Source organism: Rana temporaria, chromosome 4, assembly GCF_905171775.1.
Source record: "Rana temporaria chromosome 4, aRanTem1.1, whole genome shotgun sequence".
NCBI classification, from domain to species: domain Eukaryota; kingdom Metazoa; phylum Chordata; class Amphibia; order Anura; family Ranidae; genus Rana; species Rana temporaria.
In genome coordinates, this window is record NC_053492.1 from 409,434,801 (window position 1) to 409,459,722 (window position 24,922).

The 24,922-nt window shown below is 42.5% G+C and overlaps 1 protein-coding gene across 1 annotated transcript in view; it reads left to right on the plus strand.

The window, feature by feature from the left end:
- Window positions 1-24,922, plus strand: part of APLF (aprataxin and PNKP like factor) — a gene marked incomplete at its 3' end in the record, with an annotated part of 257,052 nt that overhangs the window by 153,549 nt on the left and 78,581 nt on the right. The window contains 1 exon segment of the mRNA XM_040351267.1: window positions 21,568-21,710. Coding sequence (XP_040207201.1) covers window positions 21,568-21,710 — 143 coding nt within the window.

Sequence of the window (24,922 nt, forward strand, 5' to 3'; positions counted from 1 at the left end):
GTTTTTGTTTCTCCACTTTTTTGTGTCAAACCAATACAAACAAAAGAAATAAAACATGAGAATGCCTAAACATTTGTAATTGCAAAAAAATGTTTTGGACAAAGTGGTGGTGCATTATATTATCTGACAGAAGTGCAGGGGAGCTAATATTTTTGGCCACTACTATATATATGTGGGTGTGTGTGTGTTAGTTCACCTTTCTGCACTTTTTCCAAAGAATTCTGCATGCTTCCCATTACTCCTAGCACATTTATATTTAAAAAAAAATGTCTTTTTTCATTGCATAGCTCAATATTATGCACGTTCTACCTGCAAAAAGCTCTAGGTGATCAAACCCCCCTATGTACTGGTTGAACAGAAGGATAGGCTGAACATTAGAAGAGTTGTCCCCAGCAACTGTTCTCGGCAGAATCAAACTTTGTTTTATGTGGAATGCACTTTCTCACCCTCCAGCAGCAGCAGCTGAAAATACTCAACAAAAATATTGTTATAAAAAAAAATGTCAATAGGAATTATATCAGGGCTTTGACTTCCTTTTATTTAAATACAGCCTTGAGCACAAGGAGCCAGCAACAAAGCGGCATCTCTCCCAATAATAATTCAGAGACTACCTTGTGCAACCCAGCCAAGTCAATATTTTACATTTTACATTACAAAACAAATCATAAAATAAACTCCCAACCTAAGCTAATATAAAGAAACTTGATACATAATCTTAATTGGAATATAAATTGTACTTCCAAAAAAATTAAATGCATGTAAAGAAAAGGGGTACAAATGGAAAAGAAGAGAAAAGGTCACAAGATAAAAAATATCCCAACTCCTATACATAGCCTATATACCTTTAAGATACAACCTGCAAGAGGCTATTATTTACAGCGCCTTAAAAAAGTATTCATACCCCTTGAAACTTTCCAGATTTTGTCATATTACAACCAAAAATTTAAATGTACATGCTAGAAGGTGAACTTTGGTCACAGTCTCAAGTCTTTTTGCAGACTCTAGCAGGTTTTCTTTTAATATTGCCCTGTATTTGGCTCCATCCATCTTCCCATAAACTCTGACCAGCTTCCATGTCCCTGCTGAAGAAGAGCATCCCCGCAACATTTTGCTTTTAGGCCAAAAAGATAAAATTTGGTCTCATTTGACCTTCTTCCACATATTTTCTGTGTCCCCCACATGGCTTCTCGCAAACTGCATACGAGACTTCTTATGGCTTTCTTTCATCAATGGCTTTCTTCTTGCCACTCTTCCATAAAGGCCAGATTTGTGGAGTGCACAACTAATAGTTGTCCTGTAGACAGATTCTCCCACCTGAGCTGTGGGTCTCTGTGGCTCCTCCAGAGTTACCATGGGCCTCTTGGCTGCTTCTCTGATTAATGCTCTCCTTGCCCGGCCTGTCAGTTTAGGTCGATGGCCATGTCTTGCTATGTTTGCAGTTGAGCCATACTCTTTTTACATTTTCAGATGATGGATTGGACAGTACTCCGTGAGATGTTCAAAGCTTGGAATATTTTTATAACTTAACCCTGCTTTAAACTTCTCCACAACTTTATGCCTGGCCTGTCTGGTGGGTTCCTTGGCCTTCATGATGCTGTTCGTTCAATGAGGTTCTCTAAAAAAAACTCAGAGGGCTTCTCAGAACAGTATTTATGCTGAGATTAAATTACACACAGGTGGACTCTGTTTACTAATTAGGCAGTTGGTTCCACTAGATTTTAGTTAGGGGTATCAGAGTAAAGGGGGCTACATACAAATGCACACTCTTCAGATATTTATTTGTAAAAAAAAAAAAAAAATGAAAACCACTTCACAATTATGTGCCACTTTGTGATGGTCAATCACATAAAATCCCAATAAAATACATTTACGTTTTTGGTTGTAACACTACAAAATGTGGAAAATGTCAAGGGGGTATGACTACTTTTTCAAGGCACTGTATATCGGCACATGCCAGGCATCCACTTGGTGTCCAAATCACCGATTTTAAAGGAGAAAGGACTCCAAATGGGTGCCTGTCAAGCAGTCTAGAGTAAAAATGTAAATACAAACATTTAAAGAAAACTTTCCCATTGATAGTTCAAACCATTGGAGGCTGTGGAGTGATGCCTACGTATCTAGTATACTTCTCTATCCAAAAGTTTGCCATGCAGATCACCTCCTCTCCTACACCAAACAACTCTTTCAATATGCTGAATTTGAAAAGAAGTCACATTACCCTTATGATTCTTCAAACAATTTTAAAGACATTTGAAGGTCTCACGGCTTAAAACTGACCAGAAGGTTATTTTAAATATATATATATATATATATATATAGATATATATATATATATATATATTATACAGTACAGACCAAAAGTTTGGACACACCTTCTCATTCAAAGAGTTTTCTTTATTTTCATGACTATGAAAATTGTAGATTCACACTGAAGGCATCAAAACTATGAATTTACACATGTGGAATTATACATAACAAAAAAGTGTGAAACAACTGAAAATATATTTCATATTCTAGGTTCTTCAAAGTAGCCACCTTTTGCAGCAGACACATCTCTAGAACTGATAAGAGGAGACTGTGTGAATCAGGCCTTCATGGTAGAATATCTGCTAGGAAACCACTGCTAAAGAAAGGCAACAAGCAGAAGAGACTTGTTTGGGCTAAAGAACACAAGGAATGGACATTAGACCAGTGGAAATCTGTGCTTTGGTCTGATGAGTCCAAACTTGAGATCTTTGGTTCCAACCCCCGTGTCTTTGTGCGACGCAGAAAAGGTGAACGCATGGACTCTACATGCCTGGTTCCCACCGTGAAGCATGGAGGAGGAGGTGTGATGGTGTGGGGGTGCTTTGCTGGTGACACTGTTGGGGGTTTATTCAAAATTGAAGGCATACTGAACCAGCATGGCTACCACAGCATCTTGCAGCGGCATGCTATTCCATCCGGTTTACGTTTAGTTGGACCATCATTTATTTTTCAACAGGACAATGACCCCAAACACACCTCCAGGCTGTGTAAGGGCTATTTGACCAAGAAGGAGAGTGATGGGGTGCTGCGCCAGGTGACTACCTCTTGAAGCTCATCAAGAGAATGCCAAGAGTGTGCCAAGCAGTAATCAAAGCAAAAGGTGGCTACTTTGAAGAACCTAGAATATGAAATATATTTTCAGTTGTGTCACACTTTTTTGTTATGTATAATTCCACATGTGTTAATTCATAGTTCTGATGCCTTCAGTGTGGATCTACAATTTTCATAGTCATGAAAATAAAGAAAACTCTTTGAATGAGAAGGTGTGTCCAAACTTTTGGTCTGTACTGTGTATATATATATATATATATATATATATATATATATATATATATATATATATATATATAATTTTATATTGATACGATTTTATATTCGAAAAAAATTACACAGTCATAGGTGACCAAAAAATTCAGCTTTCTTTCTGCTTATGGGTAAAGGATTCCAAATGGGTGCCTGTCAAGCTGTCACTGTGTAATTTCATACTCTAGAACCAAAACGAATGGTCCTGATCACAATATACTGATGCTTAGATTCTGTATTTGTGTCATTAATATTCTTCCAGTGCTTATACAGCTATATATTTTCCATATTAGTTCAATGTATGATTACAGATGCATGATGTATGTATGCAAACCATAATATACTAATAGGGTTATTAGAACACAGAGCATGTGCACAGTTCTTCATGATGACTTAAAACATTTATTACTTTCATCAACCTAATTCAGTTTAATGAGGATAGAAATATGGGAGCTGCTATGACTGTTTTTAAAAATGCAAGCTCTGGGCTTGTCACCAAATTTGCTTTATCAGTATAGTCAGTGATTGTTTACGTGATTACTTGTTCTGGTAAGAGCATCACTATATGATGTAGAAAGGATCATGGTGACAGCCTTTTAAAGAGAAGAGGCAAGTATTTATTTAGTGAGGTGGTGTTGTTGGTTTGCTGTTGTAAAATTTAATAACATTTATATTTGTATGGCAAACTCTGAGAAAACATGTGGTTCTGTGATGTTTGTTTTAGAACTGGGCGATTTTGGCCCCCAAAAAATCTGCGATTTAAAAAAAAAAAACTCGATTAACGATTCAAATCAAGTTTTTTTTTTTTCTGATGGACACCGCGCCGGTCCTAAGGAGCTGCGGGCAGGAGTTTTTAGGCCAAGCCGTGGCTTCGGCCTAGTCCGCCATGATCCTGGGAAAAGGCCACGGACTAGGCCGAAGCCACAGCCTTAACTAGAAAATCCTGCCCGCAGCTCGCCGCGATCCTGGGAAATAGCCGCAGACTAGGCCTCGCCTAAAAAATCCAGCTCGCCGCGATCCTGGTAAAAGGCCGCGGCGTCCGGTAAATAGATACCTAACATGTCACCCTTCAAAATTGCACACGCTCGTGGAATGGCGCCAAACTTCGCTACTTAAAAATCCCCATAGGCGACGCTCTAAAAATGTTTACTGGTTACATGTCTTCAGTTACAGAGGAGGTCTAGGGCTAGAATTATTGCTCTCGCTCTAACTTTCGCGGCGACACCATTTTCATATGTGGGCAGGAATTACGTATGCGCTCGCTTCTGCGTGCAAGCTACTGGGGACAGGGGCACTTAAAAAAAAAAAAAATTGATCACCTTTATTCCTATTACAAGGAATGTAAACATCCCTTGTAATAGGAATAAGCATGACAGAACCTCTTTACAGTGATATATGCTGTCAATTAGACCCCACATCTGACCTCTAGGCTGGGAAGCCTGAAATAAAAAAATGAAAAAAAAATTATCACGGCTTCCCAGCCAAGGCGGCACAGTTTTTGGAAGGCAGAGGACGGGCGTGATGTTATAACATCGTGCCCGGCCTCTGAACGATCATAGAGACTCCGGCGACCATCTGTTCTCAGACTCACTGATCGCCGCCTGTAAGACACACGATCAAGTGGTGGAACAGTCGCTATGATCGTTCTTACGGTGCACAGAATCGCAGACTCTAAAAGATGATATCTGAATAATGCCTGTAGCTGTAGGCATCATTCAAATATGCCGACTCAAAGTCAAGGATGTCCATAGACGTACCTTGGGCAGGAAGTAGTTAAATAAAATTAGGACACCTCGTATATTTATTTCTCTATTTTTCAGGTGAGTTAATATGCTCACTGGAGCAAGCAGATGGTTCTATGCCATAAAATAACACGCTATGTTTCAGAAGTCCACAGAGACTCTGTTACTTACAGAAGGTGGTTGACTTTGCAAGAACATATTGATGCTGAAATCACACGTGGCCTTTGAAAACTTTCTATTCTGTCATACAGTATGTTTGCATCTTTCCTTGGAGGTGACCTTTGGTTGTCTTTCCATCTTATCCATAAATCATCCTTTCCCCCCTAGAGTGGATTTCTGTACACATTAGCTAGTGGTATATATAGGACACAATGAATTCTTTATGGGGCTTATTGTTTACATTTGTTCTGTGTCCCTGCACATTTCAATGATTTACGGTCCAGGTATGACTTTTATTCTATGCAGGGCTGTCTAGAAATGGGTCCCATAGAGTTTAACATTTTACAAACAAGACTTGGAGATATAAGTTCTTTTTAAAATGCAGGATGCCTGTTCCTTGTGAGAGAAGTGCACAAATGGCATTGTACAGTTCTCACAGTTACATAAAAAGTAGGATATCTATAGCTATATCTATCTATATGAAATTAGTCCTTGGCTACTTTTTGTATTTACCCCCCTTCTCTAAAAATACTCCATTCATGGTGTGGTGTTGGGATGATTATGCTCATGTGGTAGGTGCTTTTCCAATGAGTTATGCCAGTCCAAACTGTATTTTAGGGAGTAGCAGCCCACTTTTTTTTTTTAAAGAAAAAAGTAATAAAAGTCCACATAGACATCAGTTGCCCCTGCATGTGTCCTTCCACATCAACGGTTAACTGAAAATGCCAAGCTATCTGGCTCCCTTGTCAGCATCACTGCTGCTATTCTTACTAGTCCCTCTGATGGTGTTGTCAAGCTCTCCTGTTTCTCTCAGCTCACTCCGCCTTAAAGCGGGGTTCCGGGCATAATTTTTTTTTTTTTTGCAAGCTAAATTTAATCACATTAAATAGTTCCTAAAACATTAATAGCTCCCCAATCAATCCAGAAATCATTGCAAACACTTGCCTTATATCCTCAAGCTCATGTTGTGGCCGTATCCATCATATGTGTGGGCAATGGCATGTGAAGCCCAGTTCCTTTTTCTTCCTGGTTTTCAGGGAGCGGTGTATGCTGGGCGATTTTTAGGCACAGTAATGCCCAGAGACTCCTGGGAAATGAGTGTCATCATTTCCCAGGAGGCAATGGGGTCTTAGGAAGTTGAACCACCTAGAACCAGGAACTAGGCAGATTACAAATACTTAACACAAATAATTGAGCGCACTCCTGGAATGTACTGACAAACCTATTAAAAAAAGGGGGGTGGGGGAGGAAGAATAACTGGGAAAGGGGGAACAATTGGGAAATAGGAGGAAACTGGTCGCAGCCAGTGATCTAAAAATAATTAATGGATTTGCATCAGTCTATAATGTCCATTAACTTATAGCATAAAACTTTCACTTAGTGGCTGCCTGCTGTCAGATGAAGTATCTGAAGGAGAGCAAGAAAGGAGACAAAGCGGCGCCTTCTAAGCGTAGTAAGTCAGCATTTAATAGGGTAAAAACAATTCACAAAAATTGTCTACTCACAAATGGAGCGTTACAATAGGCATCTGGAATAAAGGTTCATCCGCTGGGGGTCCGGGGAAGACTTTTTATCACTTGGTGTCCTGTGGACTCGATACAACTGGTACCCTTGCCTCGAGTGGCAGCGTCGGTGGGGGCCGAACGCCCTCGGAACCTTGGAGAAGGGGAGATTGTAAAGCCGTACACTCGGGAAACAATCTCCCCTTCTCCAAGGTTCCGAGGGCGTTCGGCCCCCACCGACGCTGCCACTCGAGGCAAGGGTACCAGTTGTATCGAGTCCACAGGACACCGAGCGATAAAAAGTTTTCTCCGGACCCCCAGCGGATGAACCTTTATTCCAGATGCCTATTGTAACGCTCCATTTGTGAGTAGACAATTTTTGTGAATTGTTTTTACCCTATTAAATGCCTACTTACTACGCTTAGAAGGCGCCGCTTTGTCTCCTTTCTTAGATTACAAATACTACCTAGTAGCAGCCAGATAGAAGTGAGTAAACCTTTTTTTTTTTTACATTAACGGCAAGCTGTTAATAGAAAGTTAATTTTTAGGGTGGAACTCCGCTTTAAGCTTTCAGGCCTCCTGTCAGTATTTTTTAGGCGGATCTGAACGGGCGCTCCATGTACCTCTATGGAGCGTTGGATGTCAGCGGTGACACGTCCGCTGACACCCGATCAGCCCCGATCCGATCCTTTCTGCTAAAATTTGACGGATACAAACCCTATTTTGCATCCATCTGGCGAATCAGATCGGATGAAAACGAACAGACGGTTGCGGTTTGCAAGTTGTTTACCAGAATTGTGGCTGAATATATCACCAAAAAACCCCGGTATTGTTTTTGGGTTATAAGTAATTTTCTAGCAAAAAATACTGATTTAAACTTGTAAACAAAAAGTGCCAGAAAAAGCTTGGTCTTCAAGTGGGTAAAGACCCTGGACAGCTGTGTACTCACACAGGGTGCAGGCATCCAGTAAACTCCAGACACAGGATTGAAGGTTCCATCCCACCCAAGAAACATAGGAACCTTCAAGCTCCAGGCCCCAATCCAGGTTCACCGAATCCAGAGAAAGCGAGAAACACAGCTTTCTCCGCTCAGAAGTGATAGGCTGGAACCTTGCATCAAGGCGAATCCTGTCATTTTCTCCTACATTTTTACAGTGGCAGGGCCTTGCACTTTCATTATGTCAACTACTCAATGGCCCTGTAATCAATTTGTCATGATATTGATATTCACGAAAAAATTATTTTCTCTGCGAGTTCCCGAGTGTCTCCTTTTCTCACTGTTTATTTGGAACGAGCAGTGCAGGTTAGTTGTGATCACGTGTACTGCTCAATGCACACTACGCATACCATAGTCCATTCGTTCTTGCATACATTGGGGCCATTGAGAATGAACATAGAGCCCCTCTAACTGGAAGTCAGATCACATCAGCAAAAAAAGGAATCTGGAGATTTGGAGGAGGCTGAGAAAAAGATACCTTTCTAAGTTAAGAATACATACTTACATACAAAATAGATATTTTTTTTAAAACAAGAGTTTAGTGTCACTTTAATTGACACTTATGCCGCGTACACATTACCGTTTTTCGGGTTCTTAAAAATTACATTTTAAGGGTCTAGAAAAAACGTTGTTTTTTTTCAACCGATCATTAAAACGACCTTGCCTACACACGATCGTGAAAAAAAAATGCTCTAGCAAAGCGTGGTGACGTACAACACGTACGACGGCACTATAAAGGGGACGTTCCATTCGGATGGCGCCACCCTTGGGGCTGCTTTAGCTGATTTTGTGTTAGTAAAAGACGATTCACGCTTTTCTGTATGTTACAGCGTGATTAATGTGCTTACTCCTTCACGAACGCTAGTTTTAACTGAACGAGCGCTCCCGTGTCATAACTTGCTTCTGCGCATGCGCGGATATTTCATGTCGTTAAAGCCCACACACGACCATTTTGTACAACCTTAAAAACGACAACTTTAAAAACGTCGTGAAAAAATAGAGCATGTTCTAAAAAAAAAATTGCCCCTTTTTTAGAACCTAAAAAATGCTCTGAAGCCAACACACAATACATTTTAATGACATTAAAAAAAAAAAAAAAAAATTTAACCCGAAAAAAGGTTGTGTATGCGGCATTAGACGTTATAGCAGGAACCTCCAGCTGCCTGCATGAAGGTTTAGCTTTTTCTAGAACACCCTGTGAGCCCCAGGCAAATGTTAACCAGTTGTGCTCTACACCTTAGACCTGTTCCCCCTACGCCTTGATTATTGTTTAGTTTTGGGCCAGTAGTGAGGTGGTGGGGAACAGGTTTACTGCTCTTAGGCCTGCTTTGCACCACAATTTCTGCGTTCCAGATGAGTTTTTGCATAAGCGGATACACGTGTTTTTGATGCATTTTCAATACATTCCAGTCCTTTTTTTTTTGTCACTTTATTTTGACACTTGAAAAATCCCAGGACAATGATATTGATTTACTGTGCAATACAAGTGCAGTTGCCCTAGATCTATAGGGAAGCTCTGCTGATTTCTATCACGCAAGCAAAAAAGCTGTTTGTTTTTTTTCCTTGCATATTATTGAGTATTCTTTGCAAAGTGAAGCTCTACCTCATTTACTAAGCTCTAGAGCATGTGCACTTGCAGCGCACCTTAAATTTTCCCTTATGCCTAGTACACACGAGAGGATTTATCCGCGGATACGGTCCTCCGGACCGTTTCCGCGGATAAATCCTCTGAGGATTTTGATCCGATGGTGTGTACACACCATCGGATCGAAATCCGCGCCGAATTCCCATCGCGATGACGTGTCGCGCCGTCGCCGCGATGATGACGCGGCGACGCTGTCATATAAGGAATTCCACGCATGCGTCGAATCATTACGACGCATGCGAGGGATGGGTTCGGACGGATCGATCCGGTGGGTCTGTGAGTCTGTACAGACCACCGGATCGATCCGCTGGAGCCGATTCCAGCGGATAGATTTCTTAGCATGTTAGGAAATTTTTATCCGCTGGAAATCGGTCGGCCCGAAATATATCCGTGGATAAATATCCGCTGGATCGTACACACCAGCGGATCTATCCGCTGAAACCGATCCGCGGATCAATTTCAGCGGATCGATCCTCTCGTGTGTACGGGGCCTTAGTAAATCAACCCCACTGTGCTTTATGGAGCTGTATTCTGGTCTGTTTACCTGTGTTTGGCTGCATTCCAGATGTGTTCCATACAGAAAAAATGCAGCAATTTCTACTTTTTTGACTGACTGCACTGGATTGGACTGCATTTTTGATGCGCTGGACTGTATCTGGTGTGGACCAGCTCTTATAATGGAACTTTACTCAAAAGAATTGCCTCACTGGATTGCTCCCTTCCTCTAGCCTGTAACTGAATTACAGGGCAGGAGTGGAGTAAGTACCAATTTTTATTCCTTTTAATTGTCCCTTTCCCCTCCCCTCCCCATTCCTATTCCCATTCCCCTACCCTTCCCTTCCTTTCCCCTCCCCTCCCTTCCTCTCCCCTCCCCTCCCTTCCTCTCCCCTCCCCTCCCTTCCCTTCCTCTCCCCTCCCTTCCTCTCCCTTTCACTCCCCTGCCCTCTCCCACCCCCAGGAGGATGCAGGCCTGATCACGATGTGCCGCATATGTTTGCGCTGTGGGGGGCCAGCTGTGGTCCTCAGGAAGCCACAGCCAGATCCCATATCCAAGATGCCGGCACTGGGGACCCACATAGCATTAAGAAAAACTGGTTGCGGGAAGACAGAGCTGGACTTCAAGCACTGGCACATACCCGATTTTTAAAAGTCAGCAGCCAAAGTATTGGTTCCTCTTTAACCACAGAAGCTGTGTTTTTTTTCCCATTGATGAGTGCTTTGGGTTTCACATTTCCTAGGAAACGCTATGGGAAGTCTAAAACTATGGGCAGGTGCCTGGATGTGTCTGCCATGACAAAAATGGCTATATAGCAAGGTTACTGGTAATTATAGTTTTTCTTTAATGTACCGCAAGCCATACAATAATACTGTACAGAGTATGTAGATACATTGAAAGTTTTTGTTCTAGCCCTGACCTCGTCTTATCTTTTAATGTACTCCTCATGAAAGCTAGGAACATAGGGCGGCTTCAATATAATCACTTACCGGTAAACCTATTGCAAGGTTACCGGTATGTGGCATCTTTTATCTCTAATATACATTTGGTTCGTGGATCATCATGCATAAGCACTAAGTGAAAAATTCCATCTCCTGACATAATCGTCAGCTAAACAATCCATTTTTCAGATACTTCTACAGCTTGTGTTTTTTCCTGATCCTCAATAATAATAATAATAATAATAAAAAAATATATATAATATATAATAATATACAGTATTATATAACAGCCCTAAAAATTTCTACTTGCCTGCTCGCATTTGACGAGTGAAAATTATTGGAGGGCGATTGTGGAGCAGGGGCAGACTGGACTGACAGTTTTTTGGCTGATCGCTTCTGGCAAAAGGGGTGCGGCCATCAGAGCAGCCCCGGAGGGGGGGCTCCCTGCCCCCGGGCCTCTCTGATGTCCTAAAAAAAAGCCAGAAGCGATCAGCCAGGAAACTGTCAGAGGAATCAGGCAGCCGTATGACACAGAATGGGGATCTCCTACTGAATACCTGCCGCTGTCAAACAAAGTCTGCCTCCTGGGCCGGCATTCGACCAGTGTGCTGTCTATTAGAGTAGCTGGTCTAGGAGGTGGGACTTCGTTTGACAGTGGCGCTATTTACATACAAGATGCATCCCAGGTGGGGGATTCCCGCTTTATGTCATCTGGCCCGCAGAGCTGATTCTTTCCTGATGCATTGCTGGGCACTGATGAGGCTGCATTGATGGGTTAATGATATGCTGCACTGATGGGTACTGATATGCTGCACTGATGGGCAATGTTATGCTGCACTGATGGGCAATGTTATGCTGCACTGATGGGCAATGTTATGCTGCACTGATGGGCAATGTTATGCTGAACTGATGCGCAATGATATGCAGCACTGATGCACAATGATATGCAGCACTGATGGGCAATGATACACTGCACTGATAGGCAATGATACACTGCACTGATGGGCAATACTACGATACACTGATGGGCAATGATAGGCTGCACTGATGGGAAATAATATGCTGCATTTATGGGCAATAATATGCTGCACTCATGGGCAATGATGGGCTGCACTGATGGGCAACAGTATGCTGCACTGATGAGCACTGATATCCTGCACTGATGGGCAATGATATGCTGCACTGATGGCCTCTGATGAGGCAGAACTGATAAGCTGTACCGTTGAGGTGGAACTGATCAGCTGCACTGATGGGCACAGATGAGGCTGCACTGATGGATACTAATATGCGTTATGTTAATATTGTTAAAGTTGTTGTTAATATTTCATTTTTGGAACCTAATTCTACATAAAACATTTAACAGTGTAAATTCATGAGATAATTTACGAGGGTGTGTTTAGGGATGGACTTAGGGGGCGAGGCTGGGTAGGGGTTGGGTGGGGCAACTGGTGGCGAGTAACTCTTAAGGACTGGCTAGTGGCTCAGGTTTTTGAAATTTTGAGCCCTGTTATATAATAATAATAATAATAATAATATAATATATAAAAATAATAGCTAATCACGTTTGAACAAAGAAGTATCAAACTCCCATGATGCAGTTGACACTTCTTATAGAAATGTGATGTAACTGTAGCAATAGCAGAGTACACAAAATCAAATAGTTTTAGGCTGTCGTGTCCTTTACTACATATATGGGGGGGTTTATTAAAACTGGTAGACAGAATCTGGTGCAGCTATGCATAGTAACCAATCCTGATTATGGTTAACTAAGGGTTATGGCCTTCTTCCCACCGCCGTCTTTGGTCTTTTGGCTAAAATGTGGGCTTCCAGTTCTGGGAGGGCATCCATTGTTGTTCTCCCAGAACCCTGCCTCTGGCACGCCCCCTGGGGCGCTCATCTGGCGCTCTTTGTGACCGATGTGTCCTTCGAGCACACCTGATCACAGATCGCGGTAAAGGGCCAATCACAGTGGCCTTTTACCATGTGATAAGCTATGTCCAATCACAGCGGATCATATATAAACAGGCTTGCCAGTTATTGGCAGTCCTTTCTTCCCATGCTTTGTCTGTGTGAGGAAAGGAGAGCCAATAATCGGCAAGATTGTTACTACATTGTTTACTCTGATAATCAGTGCCCTGATTATCAGTGCAGCTTATCAGTGCCCATGAGTGCTGCCCATCATTCCCTCTTCTTCAGTGCACTTTTTTCAGTGCCCATCAGTGCTGCTTCATCAGAGCACATCAGTGAAGAAGAAAACATTTTTTTTTGCAAAACTTTATAATGGAAACTAAGAAAACCCTTTAGCAAAAAAAAAAAAAAAAACAGTGGTGACTAAATATCACCAAAAGAAAGCTCTATCTGTTTTAAAAAATGATTAAAAACTTCATATGGGTACAGTGTCATTCAAAGTGTGACAGCACTGAAAGCTGAAAATTGCCCTGGACTGGAAGATGATAAAAGTGTCTTTTATTGAAGTTGTTAAGGGGTAAATCGGAGCAAATTTTTTTAAGAACAAAAAAAATGATCCTTGAAAATGTTGTTTTAACTGACATCATATGCAGATAAAAGGCCACCCAGTAATGTTACATTGTATTTGTAGACTGAGCTTCTAGGCAGTGTTCAAAACATAAGCTCCATGTTACATAGGAGAAGCTGTACTGCTGCAATACACAACAACTCATCGCAGTCATTTTACAGCTTAAAATCGCCAGCAAGAGTGGGCACAAGCACCTGGGGAAGGAAGGGGTGGGTAAGTCCTGCGACAGCTGTTTTAAAGTGACATGGCATTCCATGTAAATTTATATAAAGGTTCTTGTACGAATTTGGGGGCGACTCGGGCGACGTGCATTGACTTTAATACAGAAGTCATTTTGCAAGTCGTCTTGAGATCGCCTTGCCGAGTCGCCCCCAAAGTCATGCCGCTCCTGTGTGAACCGGCTCTAAGGCCTCGTACACACGATCGGTTAACCAGAGGATAACGGTCTGATGGACTGTTTTCATCGGTCCAAACCGATCGTGTGTGGGCCCCATAGGTTATTTAACCTTCTGTTAAAAAAAAGCAAACTTGCTTTAAAATTTAACCGATGGATTGCTAACTGATAGGTCAAAACCGATCGTTAGTACGCACAACCATCGGTTAAAAATCCACGCATACTCAGAATCAAGTCGACGCATGCTTGGAAGCATTGAACTTCATTTTTTTCAGCACGTCGTTGTGTTTTACGTCACTGCGTTCTGACACGATCGTTTTTTTTTAACCAATGGTCCGTTCTCATCGGATGGACTGATCGTGTGTACGGGGCATTAGTGTCCAGAACTCGTTAAAAAATGCCCATAAATGTAAACTCTAGAATGTTTTACTGTGTTGAAAACTGGAATTAAAAATTCATAATATAGTTGCAAATTTGATTTCATTTTTTTGCTTCTATATCTCTGTTGTGGCATCCCAAACCAAAAATGTTTTAGGCTTGTTTGGCTTATTAGTTTAGAAATGTAGATGGACAGAAGGTTACTGTGAACTTTTTTATTCTTTAGTTAACTAGAATTCAATTTCTATAATGTAAGTATTGTTGTTTGAGTCCTGATTCGGATGTTCAGATTGTTTCTGTGAGAACTTTCCCTAAGCAGAAAGAATTCATTAATGGTCAAATAACTTTGGGAACCTGTGACAAGATTGATCATGCTTACAGTGTCACACAGGGACAGAAGACAGAACATCCAAAAATAGACAGGTTTCGCCCCTTAAAATCTGTTTTAATTTATTATGTAGTATGTCTGTACACAGAAAACATGTGGATTCCAGGATTTCCTCTGAGAATATATTAACTGACTTTGTTTAGAGCTCATATGTCACAGTTTGATGGCTTTTTTGGCGTTTGAATTTTAGTATTTTTTTAAGAGAAATGCAGCAAGAACTCCAGGAAGAAATTTTTACACCCATACTGTCCTCCTTACCTGGAAAAGACATAGGCCCAGGTTCACAGAGAGTTGGGCGCACATTACGCCGCCGTAACGCAAACGCTGTACGCCGACGCAACGCAGAGAGGCAAGCATGGAATTCAAGAAGCCAGTGCTCCCAACGCTGCGTTGGCGTGGCGTAGGTTTCAAAGGCGCAGGCCGGCGTAGGTGGAAGTGGGCTTGACCCATGCAAATCCATGCAAATGAGGTGTGACCCCATGCAAATGATGGTCCGAGCGCCAGACAAGTACATTTACCGAACTGCGCGGAGACGTGGACGCATCGCCCTGCGCACGCTCACAACCACGTCGGAACAACTGCCTAAGATACGGCGGAGCAATGCGTACACCATGAACGTAACCTACGCCCAGCCAGACACACGTCCAACGTAAAATACGCCGTCTTGGCCAGCTTGTGTTCCCTGGTGCAGACCTTTGCATGTCTGCTGCTGGGTTACACCTCCTTTATTGGGCTTAACTCTACGCCGGACGTACAACTTACGCGCACCTCTCGTAGCCTGCGTTGGGCGCACGCAGGTTCGTGAATCGCTGTATTTCCCTCATTTACATATTTGAATGACTAATCAATGGGAGCGGCACCATGCTCCCAGCCTAAATGTGCGCCCACTCTACGCCGACGTAAGCAAGATACGTCGGCGGGGTGTAGCCTGGCCATAATGCGCATCCTTTTTGAAACTGAACTGATTATGATATCTGATTAATCACAACAGTTGTCTAGGTGGCTAGTTGTTTAATCAACTTAAAGTGGAGGTTCACCCTAAAAACTAATTTTTAACATTAGACTAAGCATAGTAAAGGGAATTTACTTTCGGCAGGTCTTTTTATTTTTCTCCGTACATATCTTTATATTCTGATTTGGTCCAGGGCTTCCGCGTTCTGATGACTCCGGGACTGGGCGTTCCTATCCCTGCCTCAGGGTTCCGATGACTGCGGGACTGGGTGTTCCTATCCTTCGGTTCGATGATTGACGGCTTGTGAAACAGGTGACCTGTCGCACAACGCGCGTCACCAGATTTCCGGAAATAGCCGAGCTGCGAGTCGGCACTATACGGCACCTGCGCCCGCCGTGTAGAGCTGACAGCGCAGGCGCCTGATTTTGCAACTTGCCACAGAGCACGGGTGTCTGGCATTTCATGTGTTAAACATTTATGGACTTTATTGCTACAATATTTGTTTTATTTATATGTCTATATATATTTTTTTATTTGGTTAATATTTATTGATCTAATGATATGATTCAAATTTTTTTGATGTTTATTATCAATATTATCACTGTTTCACTGTTATTGAGGGACTTGAGAGTGCTATATAGTGTTTATGGCCTCTAGGGATGGAGGCCAGGCCTGGAAGAGACCACTGTCCAGGGGAAGTGGTCAAGCTCCAAGTGAGCCTCATCCGTCAGCATTCTAGAGCTACTGATGGAGCATCTGGCTTAAGGGCCTGGACGTTTAGGTTGCAGAATTGTTCTGTCAGAGTACTATCCGACAATGCCACTCTAGTGATTCACTTTGTTTACCAAGGAGGCACTAGAAGTCACGCAGCCAGAGGGAAGTAAGCCATGTTCTGGCTTGGGCTGAGGAGCTTGTGCCTTGCCTATTGACAATCGTCATTTCATGGAATGCAGAATTGGCAGGCGATTCTCTGGAGTTGTCAACAATTGTTCCCAGGATAATGACCTCTACACCCCGACTTTTTTCTGACTAAATGCCATAAAAAGGGTACCCTGTACATAAAATGTATTGGCGTCCAGGTTCAACAAGAAATTGAACAGCTTTGTGTCAAGGACAAAGGATCCACTTGCATGCGGGACAGATGCGTTAGTGATCCTGTGGGACCAGTTGTCACTGGTTTATGCGTTCTCTCCCCCCAGTGCCGCGACTTTTGTGGCTTCTATACAACGTCAGAGTAGAACGGAAGCCAGCCTAATTGCTCCGGCATAACCCAGACGACCTTACTGTGCAGGATTAGTAAGGGTGGTAGTAGAGGACCCAGGGTCCCTTACATCTTGTCCAGGCCTACTTCGCAAGGGGGTATTACATCCTGTCTTGCAAACATGGGAATTAATGGTCTGGCTGTTATAGCCCGCATTCTTGAAGATCGGGGCTTTCAGAATCAGCGGCAATTACCTTGATTCATACAGGAGAGCTGGCCCCCAGGACCATGTATCATAGGATCTGGAAGGCCCATGTTCCTGGTGTGAAACCAAGGGGTGGCATCCTTGGAAGTATGTCATAGGTAAAATTCTTGCCTTCCTACATTAGGAAAGGAGACGGAGCTAGCGTTAAGTTCCATTAAGGATCCGATCTCGGCCTTGTCAGTATTTTCAAAGGTCGCTTGCTTCGCATTCTTTGATCCGGGCCTTTATACAAGGGGTAACGCGTATAAGTCCGCCAGTTAGGTCGCCCTTGTGCTCGGAGGATTGAGTCTAGTTTTGTCGGCTTACAAGCTCAGCACCTTGGGCCGATGCACCATATTTCCCTTCATCCTTCTAACAAGGGAATTGGTGTTCTTGGTTGCGGTAGCCTCCGCAAGAGAGTTTCAGTATTGGCAACTTTCTTTGTATAGAGCCATACTTAATTATTCTTACACGTAGGGTGATGTTAAATCCTCACCCAGCCTTATTTCCTAGAAGGATCTAGTTTTCATTTGAATCAAGATATTCTTGCCTTCCTTTTTCCAGAAAAGTTATTGCTTTTCTCTCAATATAGATGAAAGCAGTTAAAGATCTATCTAAAGGTTTCAGATATAGGAAACTGACATTTTGTTCTGCTGCCAGAAGACCCTAGAAATGGGCAGGCAGTGTTCAGATCAGCTATTAAAATGGATACACTCTCTCTCATTAGAGTAAGAAAAGTCAAGGCCTATCTAAAGCGGCTGCTCGGATACGGAAAACTGATTAAGTTGCGCTACCTACAAGGCCCCAGGAAAGGACAGGCAGCGTCTAAATCAACCATTTTCAATGTTGATTCATCAGGGTATTATTCAGGCTTGTAGTTTAAAGAGAGGGTTTCCCCCTGTTTCTTTTGGTATGCACCCTACCAGGATAGTAAGCGCTTCATGCGTGGTGCATTACCAAGCCTTTATGACTCAGATTTGCAAGGCCGCAACTTGGTCGTCGGTGCTTACGTTCACTAATTTCGATCAGGTGAATATAAGAAGGCATGAGGATGCCGCTTTTGGCGCAATATGCTGCAGGCAGCAGTATAGGTCCTCACGTCTGATGGCGGTCTGCGTTATTTGTGTCTCCCTCCCCTCGGTAGGCATTGCTTTGGGACGTCCCACTTAGTGATTACTAGGCTCTGTGTCCCGTGATGTACGATAAAGAAAATAGGATTTTTATAACCGCTTACCTGTAAAATCCTTTTCTTGGAGTACATCACAGGACACAGATCTCCCACCCCTCTTGTTTGGGGATATTGGGACACTTATTGCTTTGCTACAAAAACTGAGGTGCTCCCAATATGGGAGGGGTTATATAGGAAGGAAACTTCCTGTCTGATTACACCCGTGTCCAGCACCTGAAGGTGGAATATAACCACTTAGTGATTACTAGGCTCTGTGTGCCGTGATGTACTCCAAGAAAATAATTTTACAGGTAAGCTGTTATAAAAATCCTATTATCTTTTGTACTTAAAGTGGAGTTCCACCCATAAATATAACATTACATCAGTAGTTTTAAAAAAAATGTCATTAGTCCTTTAAGAATAATTTTTTTTTTTAGATGCCTTCAAAGTGTTGTTGCTAGGCAGAATAGTTAATCTTCCCTCTTCCTGCACCTAGGTGCTTAAGCTTCCTAACCTACACCGCACAGACTCCTGGGAATGTAGTGGGTGTAACTTTCCAGGAGTCTGTGCACTCCCCAGTCTCGAATAATCATGTGACTTGGACAGTACAGGTGCTGAAACCTGATCTGACACTGCTTGTGCAGCACTGAGCATGTGCGAGATCTGCAAGGCTGAAATCCAGGAAGTCATACAGTCTGGCTTCATGATGCCCACACTTAAGATGGCCCCAGTCAATTTCTATTTTATAAAGTGTCTAAATGCTGTAACAACCTAACAAAACGGACCTTAGTTTACAGACTAACTTTACTAGAATACATTAAGCTTGTGTATTACAGGGGTATTTATATTTAAAAAGTGAAATTGTGTCCGGAACTCCGCTTTAATAATATTCTCTTTTTCCTAAACGCTTTTAGTAAAGCAAAAGCTCTCACGGTCACATCCAGGTAGTGTAGAAAACGCAAAAGAAAAATGTTAGTCTTTACTGGCATAACAAGACCCACAAAGTGGTTTAGTGTTTTTCCATATAATATTAAATGTATTTTCAAGATGGCTTAACGTGTAAGTACACTGCATCTGAGCACCACAAGCTAAAAATGCTATTTAGTTAATTTTAATATTCACAGCAAGTTCCCCCATCCATCCATGTCCCCATGCTTTATTTTACTGAGGAATCACTTTGAAAAGCATGTCCGTGGCCACCTTGAGTGAGGGCAGATGGTCCATGTAGCCTTTATTTCCTGGACTCCATCTGACCTTAATTCAGGCATGCAGGCAGGAGGGTGTGCTTAGCTGAGAAACCCTTCCTCTCCAGGATGTATGACCTCATTTGACTAGGCAAGAAAACCAGAAAATAAGACCCCTTTCACACTGGGGCAGTTTTCAGGAGCATTAGCGCTAGAAATAGCCTCTGCTAAGAACTTGAAAACCGCCTCTCATTAATTCCAGTGTGCCTTTTCACACTGGACGGTGTGCTTGTGGGACAGGAAAAAAAAGTCCTGCAAGCAGCATCTTAGGGGCGGGTTAGGAGCGCTGTATACAGTGCTCCCAAAATGCCCCTGTCCATTGGAATGAGTGGGCAGCACTTTCAAAGCACCTTAAAATTGATTTAAATGTGCAGCAAAACTGGAGTTTTTAACCCATTTAAAGGTAAAGATGATCCAGGGAATATCCGATTGCCTCTCAGGGGATCAGAAAGGATTTTTTCCCCCGCTGTAGCAAATTGGAGCATGCTCCTTAGGTCCAGTGAAGGGAATTCATAAGGTGTCAGCATACCAAGACTTTTTGGACAATTTCATGCTCCCAACTTTGTAAGTACAGTTTGGCCCCTTTATGTTTCAACATGATTGTGTACCAGAGCACAAAGCAAGGTCCATAAAGACACGGACGAGCGAGTTTGGGGTGGAGGAACTTGACTGGCCTGAAGAATGGTCAAACCTTCCTATAGACACACTCCTAAATTTTGTGGATAGCCTTCCCAGAAGAGTTAAAGCTGTTATAGCTGCAAAGGGTGGGCCAACGCCATATCGAACCCTACAGACTAAGACTGGAATGCCATTGAAGTTCATGTGCGTGTAAAGGCAGGTGTCCCAATACTTTTGGTAATATAGTGTATATATCCTTAGATGCAAGCTTCCAGTCATCTCCACTTAAATGATTACCATGAAATTAAAGGTCCAAACAGTTTGACACAGCGCTTAGAATATCCTCAAAGGTACATAAGATCTCGATTGCACTTGTCATCAAGCAAAATGGGAGAGGATAAGGGAATAAACCCAAAGTAAAGGTAATTTGGCCAGAAAAAAAAAATACAAAACAAATAATAACATTGAATATGTACTGCATTCCCGTTACCACTTAAAGGAATTGTAAAGGCATAAGGTTTTTATCCTAATGCATTCTATGCATTAAGATAGAAAAAACCTTTGTGTGTAGCTGTCAAAGTCAGTCAGCCAATCAGGGGAGAGAGAGGATGGGGTTGGGTCGGGGCTTTGTGTCTGAATGCACACACATAGCTGTGACTCAGCCCCAGTGCCCCTATAGGAAGCTGCTGACTGTGGGGGCACTCAATAGGAGGGAGGGGCCAGGATAGCAGCAAAGAGGGACCAGAGAAGAGGAAGATCCAGGCTGCTCTGTACAAAACTAACTGCACAAAGGAGGTAAGTATAACATGTTTGATGTAAAAAAAAAAAAAAAAACAAGACTTTACAATCACTTTGGAAATAAAAGCATATCCAATTACTCACTTATTTATAGTGATACAGTGGCCCCACACACCCAAAAGGCATTAATCCAGCATATTAAAGTTGTAAAGAAATAGACAAGGAACCTCATCCTATGAACCATTTTTCTTTTGAAATATGTACTATTAGAACTAAAAAATGCAGTTTTTTTCAGTGCAACATAACCTCATACTCTGGCTGCAAAAGGTAGCATTGTTCACAGATCCCTTAAACCAGCACCTAATATTACTTAAGAATAAAGAATCTATAATGGGTGTATAGTCAAAAACACAATGTTCTAACCTCAGGTATGACTCAGTATAAGCTGAACAGGAGAGAACAAACATATTGATACTGGGATGCAACTAATTGTGTTCAGAAATCTAGCAAAAGTTCTAACACATGGAAGTTTTTACACTTTGTTGATTGTGCTTCTTAAACTAATTATATTCTGAACACCATGTTTCCTAATGCCAGGACATTCTTTTTTCTTTGTTTCTTATGTTTTTCTGCAGTAATTTAATCCATTTCACTTTCATCAATAACACGGATATTCTTTGCAGTGTATATTGTTAGCTACAATGACCTTTACCAGCAATGAACAAAGCCTGTATACGCATATTTTTCACCATATTGATCAGCTTTCTCAAAACAGGCTGATACTTTGTTTAGTTCTTTTTGTTTTAGTCTGGGTAAAATTTTTAAAAAATGCTTTAGATTTCACCTAAATGAAATACATGCATTATCTAGCCTAATGTTCCATTTCATTTTCAGGAAAGAAGAGAAGGAATGTAACAGCTAAGACAAAAATAACTGTAGACGGTGGCACAGAAAAGAGGCAACGACATCCTATTAAATCGAAGGATGATGGAGATGAAGGTGTTATGAAGAAGAGTAAGGTTGTAGTGCAAACAGAGGTAAGATGTTTCTATAACCTTTTTTGTTTTGGTAATAAAAATAAAAATATATTAAAGAAGCTGCTCCCCTAAAGTGGTGTGAAAACAACTTTGACAATGTGGGGGGTGTATAATAATAAGGGGGCGCTAATAGTAAGTGATAAATAAATTCCAAATTCTAGCTTGAAACAATATATTAACTATAAGGTCAACAATATAATGGTGATTTAAAGTGCAAGTGCTTATTTAAAGAGGAGTTCCACCCAAATTTGGAACTTCCTCTTAACCCACTCCTCTCCCCCTTACATGCCACATTTGGCATGTAATTTTTTTGGGGGGGGAGTGGGGGCTTCAGCACGAGTGGGACTTCCTGTCCCACTTCCTCCTTCCTGTAGGCGACTAAGTTTAGTCGCCTTCATGAAGTGGCTGCTGTAGGCGATCGCCTAGGACACGTCACAGGTCCTAGGCGATCTCCTGGCCAATTACAGGGCGCGGCGCCGCTCGCGCATGCGCAGTGCCGCGCCGCTCGCGCTCGCGCATGCGCAGTGGGTGCCCGGCCGTGAAGCCGAAAGCTGTCACGGCCGGGTGCCCACACTGAAGATGAAGACGCCGGCCGGGGAGGGGGGGAGAGGAGCGGAGCCCCGGCCGGCGCGTCGCTGGAGCGCTGGAGCAGGTAAGTGCCTGTTTATTAAAAGCCAGCAGCTACACTTTTTGTTGCTGCTGACTTTTAATAAACATACAAATGGCTGGAACTCCCCTTTAATGACAACATCAAAAAATAGGTGCAAACAGGTCCAAAAAATGCAGCAATGGTCACTAAATGATAAGTATTGGTAAGTCCATGCATCAAATGGTTGACTTGAGAGTAGACACCATCACCACGGAACAGATATCAAACTGGCGACACCCAGTGAAAGATAGAGGTAAGTGCCTACTTACCAGACCACCATGACCCTTCATATGAAAAAAGGATCAGGCGGAGCTTTAGTACAGTTGGTGGCCTAAGGTCTGTACTGGTACCTGGATGGGACTGGCCAAGAATGGACTCCAACAGAAGAAATTATCATGGATTAAATGAAGAAAAAAGGGGCCATAGTGAAGTTCTGCGATTTATTGTAAAACAGATTAAAAACAAAAGCCAAATGGCCGCTTACTTGTGCAAGTGCCGCGACCTTGGCACTAAGGAATCAAGTGTATTGCAGCTAGATGTGACGTGGAGCACCAGCTACACTGTGTCTCACTCTCATGGGTAGGTGTAGCGTGCATCAATAGATTGGCTTCCTGACGACATCAATAGATGAAACGTACGTCGAGGCATTCCTGGTCACGTTCAGCCACTTCCAGATTTGGCACAGAGGGGCGGTGGAACGTATGTTACACCTACCCACAAGAGTGAGACACAGTACAGCTGGTGCTCAGTGGTAGCAACAAAATCAGCCTGTGTATGGTGTGCAAGAGGAGACGCCACCACTCCGCTCTCACCAGAGTCAGTGTGCGCTCCAATTACCACAAATGTCATGCCGGGGCAGACATCACAGGAAACTGGAAGTGATGATCGTGGACTCTGCCTCTACGTGTTTCACCAATCAGCATCATCAGGAAGCTCCCTATCTCCTATATTTAATTTGCTTACTTTGTATGGATCCTGGAAAGATGATGGTGATATATAAACGTATTTAATTATCTCTAGTTCTTTCCTTCCTTTCTTCTGTATGTGTTTCTTTACATTCTTTTTTTGTCACCTGTTTCTTTTTGTTTTATATTCTTCTGCTTTTTGTTCCGATTTGCTAGAATGAAAGAGCACAATTGATTATGTTGTCAGATTATGTTTATTCCTGATGGTTCCTGAGCCAGACAGTGCTACACGATGTGCTATGAATTCCATATATATATATATATATATACAGTGATGAAAATAAGTATTTGAACACCCTGCTATTTTGCAAGTTCTCCCACTTGGAAATCATGGAGGGGTCTGAAATTGTTATCGTAGGTGCATGTCCACTGTGAGAGACATAATCAAAAAAAAAATCCAGAAATCACAATGTATGATTTTTTTAACTATTTATTTGTATGATACAGCTGCAAATAAGTATTTGAACACCTGAGAAAATCAATGTTAATATTTGGTACAGTAGCCTTTGTTTGCAATTACAGAGGTCAAACGTTTCTTGTAGTTTTTCACCAGGTTTGCACACACTGGAGGAGGGATTTTGGCCCACTCCTCCACACAGATCTTCTCTAGATCAGTCAGGTTTCTGGGCTGTCGCTGAGAAACATGGAGTTTGAGCTCCCTCCAAAGATTCTCTATTGGGTTTAGGTCTGGAGACTGGCTAGGCCACGCCAGAACCTTGATATGCTTCTTACAGAGCCACTCCTTGGTTATCCTGGCTGTGTGCTTCGGGTCATTGTCATGTTGGAAGACCCAGCCTCGACCCATCTTCAAAGCTCTAACTGAGGGAAGGATGTTGTTGCCCAAAATCTCGCAATACATGGCCCCGGTCATCCTCTCCTTAATACAGTGCAGTCGCCCTGTCCCATGTGCAGAAAAACACCCCCAAAGCATGATGCTACCACCCCCATGCTTCACAGTAGGGATGGTGTTCTTGGGATGGTACTCATCATTCTTCTTCCTCCAAACACGGTTAGTGGAATTATGACCAAAAAGTTCTATTTTGGTCTCATCTGACCACATGACTTTCTCCCATGACTCCTCTGGATCATCCAAATGGTCATTGGCAAACTTAAGACGGGCCTTGACATGTGCTGGTTTAAGCAGGGGAACCTTCCGTGCCATGCATGATTTCAAACCATGACGTCTTAGTGTATTACCAACAGTAACCTTGGAAACGGTGGTCCCAGCTCTTTTCAGGTCATTGACCAGCTCCTCCTGTGTAGTCCTGGGCTGATTTCTCACCTTTCTTAGGATCATTGAGACCCCACGAGGTGAGATTTTGCATGGAGCCCCAGTCCGAGGGAGATTGACAGTCATGTTTAGCTTCTTCCATTTTCAAATGATTGCTCCAACAGTGGACCTTTTTTCACCAAGCTGCTTGGCAATTTCCCCGTAGCCCTTTCCAGCCTTGTGGAGGTGTACAATTTTGTCTCTAGTGTCTTTGGACAGCTCTTTGGTCTTGGCCATGTTAGTAGTTGGATTCTTACTGATTGTATGGGGTGGACAGGTGTCTTTATGCAGCTAATGACCTCAAACAGGTGCATCTAATTTAGGATAA